Source organism: Gorilla gorilla, chromosome 4, assembly GCF_029281585.2.
Source record: "Gorilla gorilla gorilla isolate KB3781 chromosome 4, NHGRI_mGorGor1-v2.1_pri, whole genome shotgun sequence".
NCBI classification, from domain to species: Eukaryota; Metazoa; Chordata; class Mammalia; order Primates; family Hominidae; genus Gorilla; species Gorilla gorilla.
Window position 1 is genome coordinate 58,743,381 of NC_073228.2, and position 6,517 is coordinate 58,749,897.

Genomic DNA, 6,517 nt, shown 5'->3' on the forward strand with positions numbered 1-6,517 from the left:
GAGGTAGCCTGTAGCAGTTGGAAAAAAGCAAGAAAATGGATTCTCCCCTAGAACCTCTGGAAGGAATGAATATAGCCCTATGGACCCATGATAACTCTGACCTCCAGAACTATAAGACAATGTATTTTTGTTGTTTTAAGCCATTAAGCTTATGGGAATTTGTTACAGTAACAATAAGAAACTAATACAGATTTTGGTACCTGGAAATATGGTGCTTCTGTAACTAACACCTACAGATGTGGATGTGGCTTTGGATTTGAATAATGAGCATAGGCTGGAAGAATTTTGAGCATGACATAAAAAGCCTAGATTTCCTGGAACTGATTGTTGGCAGCAACAGGAAATGAATGCATTGCACTTGGCACTTTCTTCTAAAACAGAGTCTCACCACTGCCAATGCCCTGTGTTCAGTTTCATCATGAAAGGAATTCCATGCTTGGGTGGAAAACAGTATGGAGTCAAGACTTCCTGAAAATGAAGAGATGTGGCCTGCAAGGGGAATGTAAGCAGATTAATTTGGGGTTTGAGCATGTGGATCCCCCCTTTCTCTGCCTCCTCTCCTCCCAGACTGTCTGCCTCAAATCTGCCTGGCGTCAAAAGGCTGCTGCTCGGAAGCCATAGGATGAGGTCTCATTTGTTTGCATTCTATTCTCTTTTTGCCTCTTGGCATCTACTGCAATTTGAGATTTCACTCCTGACTGGTGATCAAGGCCAGGGAATGTAGGGGTAGAGGAGAGGCAGGGGGCACTGCTTGACCTGGAGTGAGGGTCAGTGAGTTTTCTAAATAGCTGTCAATAAATTGTCTGCTGACTGATATATCAGGGTACTTGGAGCTTTGAAGGGATTTGGTAGTCTGATTCAGGGACCCTGGACAGGCTCAGGAATGTAGAAGCAGAATCCTTTCTCTCCCTCTGCAACTCCAGTTAGTAGAAATGGAAGTTTTCCAACAGATGTGCTCCCAGATCCGAAAGGGAACCTAAGTTCCTCTGGGTTCCTATTTGTAACACATTATCATCCCTGTATGATCGATGTAGGCTCAGAATATCTGACCTGTCCTGACTGACAAAGCGAGTCAGCGCTGGATGCGGGGTGAGAACCTGAGTGTGCTTCTTGCCAGTCAAGGTTGTCCCCAGCACCTCATGCTGCCAAAAGCACTGCCTGCTCTAGCTTGACACAGTGGTCATTTCCCCACCAGACTGGGAAGTCAAGAACCATGCAGTTTATTCAACAGAGCAAGACATCTGCTTTCCTGAGTGTTGGCGTGGTGTGGGTGCCCAGGCAGGTCAAATGCTTTACAGGTGGGACAAATATCATGCAAAGGAATACACACTTTAGGTGGCTATCTAGGAATAGAAGGCTCATCTGTTTAAATGGATGATTCCAGGTGCCTGAGATTGGGATGGGGGTATAGTAATGGAGGGAAACACATTCTGGTTTCAGGGAAGCTGCCCCCTTAAAATGTGGGTTGAAGATGAGGTTTTCATATCTGAAGTCACAGGTCTTTCTCCTCTATTTACAACATGCAGCATTTCACCCTGCATGGCTCATTCTTCTCCATTGCTGCCTCTTTGGCTCCATATTTAGGCCTTCATCATCTCTTGCTTGGACCATGGCAATAGCTTCTCACTAGTCTGTATTTCTCTGTGTATGTATAAAATCTATAAGTTACATTTCCTGAAACTTATCTCTGAATCGCTAAACATGGCACATCCCTCCTCATTGGACTGAAGATTCTCAACGTTTCCTTTTAACCTACAGAGTTGAGTAGTAACTTTTCACCCTAACATTCAAATCCCTTGACTCAACCTTCCTTTCTAATTGTCATCCCTTGACATTGGTGTGGGCCCGAATTCGCATCTGGTTCATTGGTTTTCTCCCTGCTTGATGTACACATCATCACCATTTCTACCTCCAGGTATTTGCTCCCACTCTGCTTTCTCCTTTCTTAATGATCCTACAATTTTCCTAGAAAAGCCTTCTTCATTCATAAATAATAAGTTCAAGTCTCATCATCTCTATGAAACTTCAATCTAATCATCTTATCTATGGTGATTAACTCTTTCCTTATTTCCTAATACTGGCAGTGTCTGTATTACTCCAGGTTGGGGTATTAATTGGAGAGGTACAGATTGTGTGGTGGGTAGCCCAGTTAGGGGGCAGTTGCAATATGTTAACGGAAGAATTGCATGCAGGGGTCAGGGTCTGTGAGAAAAGGAACGGGGGTTGGGCTCTTGCTAAATGGGTGACCAGGGTCATTGGGCTCTGGGCTGCTTATGTTGAAGACTGGAAGGGTGATGCTTTAATGCCTAACTGGCCTGCCATAAAGATTCTTCTATGGATACTCAGAGGAGACCACCCAGTGGAGAAGACCGGGGCCAATCCACTTTCCCATTCCTTCAAAATGTAAGCCCCACCCTCTGAAATCATGTTCCTTTGTCACCACCAAGCTCATACTCTCAGCTTTGTAATTTCCTTCAAGAAAACACTGGAAGTCAGGTTTTGTACAAAAATATATTTATTTGGTGTAATAGTTACAAAATATTCATTTCCACAATAATATTTTAGCAATGCATTGGAATGTTAAAACAAAAATTCTTTGTATTAATGATTCTTGCAAAGACCCTCAAAACATCCCAGGGGTAGAACTGTGGTTCAAGAGGAAAAGCAATTTCCCCAAGTCTCTGTATCTAAAAAACACTAGTACCATGAAAGATAAACTTAAAACATCAATAACTTAAATAAGAATTAACATTACTTAAGGCATAATGTTTCATATCAACAAACAAAAATCATTATAATAAAATAAAACAGGGTGTCTGGGGAAAGCTAGGGGAAAATAAGTTAGCTGCAGATTCTTGGGTTGTGGAGTGAGTGTTCAAGTCTTCGGAGTTTGGGTTTGCTTGTCCAGGTGGTCCATGGAATCCTGAACCCACTTCTGCTTGGGGTCAGCACAGATCTCCTTGGCCACAATGGTCTTGAAGCTGTGGGGAGGGAGGACAGAGTTAGATGAAGTTCCTTTGCAGTTTTGGTCTAGAAGTGCAGCCCATTCTGCACCAAAGGGCTGCCATGGGAGCTAGAGGAGGAAGGCAGGTGGAAGGAGGGAACCCAGGGCAAACTGCTCGTATAGGTGTCCAGGTGGAGCCATCCTGACTTCAAGCTAAAGAAATTGGGGTGTTCTGAATAGGCACCCAGGTGGAGAGTGATGTTGGGGTTCACTTTTTCCCTGGTGCCTCAGTTTTCCCATTGGGAACCCTTGTCCATTAAGTTAAATAGTGCACTCTCTGACTCTAGGTTTATGAGGCTTGTCCCTTGCTCCACAAGGAAGAACTTCAGGCCAGGGAAGGTTGGTGTGCTAAACTCACATCACAGCTTCTTTGGGACACTTGCTGCTGGTGATTCTTCTATAGCTCGCCAGCCTCTGCACTGAGATCTTCCTATTGGTGAAGTTATAGCAGCAGGTGACTGGGGCATTGATTGCATCTGGAAAATAAACCACAAAGAAAAAGCATTTTAGGATGAACTGGATTATTCTGATCTTAAGAGCAGAAAAGAGTCATGAGGAAAAAGCAAAAGGAAGGCAGAAGAGAGAGCTCATTAAATCCCAGTGCTTCTGCCTATACCTCAGAGCTAGAATGTGATCTTTGACCCAATGACTCAGTTTCCTATGCTGTAAAATGGGTATATAACATTGATAATGGACAGAGAGAAGGAGGAGCTGTTAAAGCTAGATAATGCCTACAAGTGTCATTAAGACGGACCAATAATCCAGATGATCAGCACCAGGGAAGATCAGCTGGGGAGCCCCACTATAAGTCTCCTTTTAGACTCTGAATAGGCTATGCCTGGTCATGAGTTTCCCTGATACTCATTACCTCTGCAGAGTCACTGTCTCTGGAAGCTAAGGTGAATGAAGCACAGACCAGATTCTGGGTCTCCAGCGTGTCTGGAAACAGCCTTCACACCCACCCTCTCTTTGATTACCCTGATCCCCAAACTCTGCTGGAAGCAGCTGGGGGAGTAACTGCGCTGAGTGTGTTCCCAGAGCTGGAATCCTGGAAGGAGCTGGATTTGGGGTTCACAGCTGGAATTCTAGTTCAGGCTCTGCCCAGCAGCAGCTGTGTGGTTGGGCTCACCCCTTGTCCTTTTCTGAGTCACCTTATCTTGGAAAAGTAGCGTTAAAGCAAGACTGTGGGTACCACGTCTGCTTGGATGGTCCATGATAACTCAGAGAGAAGACAATGTGGTTCAACGAGAAGAAGAGGGGGCCTTACCTGGCTGAGCGAGCCCCTGGGGAATGAAGGTGGCTGCTATGAGCAGCAGGCACAGAAGTGCGGCAGAGACTTTCATGCTGGAGGCGAGAGTGCGAGCTTCAGTTTGAGAACTGGATGTTTCTGGGTTAGTCTCAGTCTCTCTGTTCCTCTGGCTGCTGTCTCTGCCTTTTATTTGAAAGCGGGCAGAGGGGGAGAGGGCGGAGTCAAGCAGGAGGAGGGATCTTCCATGAATGATAAGTGGGCTGTTAAATCTGCTGAGCAAATGCAGCATCCCGTGGATTTCCAGGAAGTAGGAAAGGGAAGCAGTGGGTCAGGACGAGACACTTTTTCCATTCACTGCTGAGACCAAATGAGCAAATGGGGAGGATGGGGTGCCATTAAGCCCAGACTGACCACAGATGTGAACTAAGAGGGTTATTTTTAAGGATTCTGCTTTCTCTGAAGCGAAAACTGCAGAAAAGGAAGGAAGCGAGGAAACTAGATGAAAGCATGTCAGGCTCGCTGCCAGCTTACCTTCAGAAGGCCACATTCCAAGGGGCCTCCCAGCCAGAAAGGAGCTCTCAAGCTTTGGCCAGCTCCCTGACAATGCATTAAACCCATTTGCTCATTCAAATGCAGAATAGTAGCATCATAGAAGCCTAGCAGAGCTGTAGGATTGTGTAAACACTGAACTGAATTCTAACAGTTCTAGGGTTTCAGACTTGGACAAAGGCATAGACAGCATGTAGTGCTGCAGAAGAAATGCCAGTGTCATACTCACAGAGTGCTTACTCTGCCAGGAATATTCTCAGACCTTTACAAATATTAACTCTGTAAATTCCCCAACTTTAGCTAGTAGGGATTGCTAATTTCCATGTTATAGATCAGGCAACTGAGGCACAGAAGGGTTAAATAGCCTGCTCAAGGTCCCCTCGAGCACAGAACCCAGGCAGCCCTGTCCCCAGTGGGCTGCCACCTCTCTGACATACTGCTGGAAGAAAACGTGTACAAGTCCTCCAACTAGTTGCCTGCTTGGGTCCTCTCTCTGTCCTCAGCATCTTCCAAATGGGCAGACAGCTAAAGTAGAATCTAGAAACATTCCTCATGGCTAAGTCATTACGAGTTAGGAGGCTGTTGCTAGCATAGCAGGCAGCAGTGGACAAGAAGTTCATCCCTGGTTATGGCGGCTATTCTCCTGGCTTCCTTCTTAATTTCCAAGGGACATGAGTAAGCAGTGGAGGAGTATTTCGGGAATTGGAAAGCCTGACTTCATTCCTCAGTTGTGCCTTAGATTTCCTCAGAAACTACAGAAGCACACTGATAAAAACCCAAAGACCTTAGAATTCATTTCAGTGAACTGTTTTCTCTTACAAATATGATAGGAGTACTTGAGGCATGTTAATGGCTGGGCTGTTTAAAATTCTGATCTCTCGATTCTCCTAGCCCACTGCCTCCTCCTTCTGAGCCTTGGGGTGCCCTTGCCCAATGGGCATGCAAAGACTAGTGACTTCTTTCATAAAGGGTCACTGAGGCAATGTCTATAAATGCATGGGGTTTCTTGAAAGAAAACACTTTTCACTACACTTGTAAAAAGAAACGGGTTGTATTCAACAAATGACTGTTTTATTCCTAGTAAGCGGTCAGTAATGGCATTGTTGAGTGCATTCAGGGAGTCAGGTATGGTGCTGACATACTTTCCAGTGCTGCCTGCCTAGTCCTCCAACCAATCCAGCTTTCGTTAGGTTAAAACTGAAGTTATTTGTCCAGTAACTCAGACAGAATAGTAGATGTGCTGAGACTCCCACCCAGGATGTTTCCATTCCAGAATCTCTTCTTCCTGGGACTAGACTTGATGTCTCATGATGGATATTGGTTTCCTGGAGAATCCCAGAGCAGAGACTGTATGGAGTGGCCATTTCAGACTCTGGTGGAATTACAAAAAGACAGGATGAAGAGAGAACAAATCAACTCGAGCCCTGCTTTGCTTGTGCCTCTTGAGGAGCCTTATTCTTGTTCTGCCTGAATCTCACTAGTTACTCCTTTTCTCCCCAACCAGTGTTGAAACTTCTCTGTGTTTGTCTCAGTCCTCTGCTCGTGCCTCAATCCATTCTTATCCAATGAATAAAATGTTTCCAGGACTACAGACTGTGCAACTTTGTGTAGGAATTTCTTCCTAGGCCATCTCACCTCATCTTCCAAGAAGTTTTCCTCATATCAGGGGAAACCTCTCTCTAATCTGTTAGTGCATCCTTTACCATGAACTTGGT

The 6,517-nt window shown here is 45.1% G+C and overlaps 1 protein-coding gene across 1 annotated transcript; it reads right to left on the reverse strand.

Moving 5' to 3' along the window:
- Positions 1-2,497: 2,497 nt before the first annotated feature.
- On the reverse strand, positions 2,498-6,169 carry LOC101134802 (C-C motif chemokine 2). Its single transcript, XM_004041939.5, has 3 exons — positions 4,272-6,169; positions 3,363-3,480; positions 2,498-2,981 (listed from the first exon to the last, which is right to left on the reverse strand). Exons 1-3 carry the CDS (start codon positions 4,540-4,542, stop codon positions 2,876-2,878), a joined length of 495 nt encoding a protein of 164 aa, XP_004041987.2. The 5' UTR covers positions 4,543-6,169; the 3' UTR covers positions 2,498-2,875.
- Between the last annotated feature and the right edge of the window lie 348 nt (positions 6,170-6,517).

Excerpts from the sequence above, each read along its gene's own strand:
- LOC101134802 (XM_004041939.5), bottom strand. The coding sequence starts at position 4,542 with ATGCTGCATTTGCTCAGCAGATTTAACAGCCCACTTATCATTCATGGA. Across the intron at positions 3,481-4,271 it reads CCAGGGGCTCGCTCAGCCAG|ATGCAATCAATGCCCCAGTC; the intron begins GTAAGGCCCCCT and ends TTTATTTTCCAG. Across the intron at positions 2,982-3,362 it reads TGTCCCAAAGAAGCTGTGAT|CTTCAAGACCATTGTGGCCA; the intron begins GTGAGTTTAGCA and ends CCCTCCCCACAG.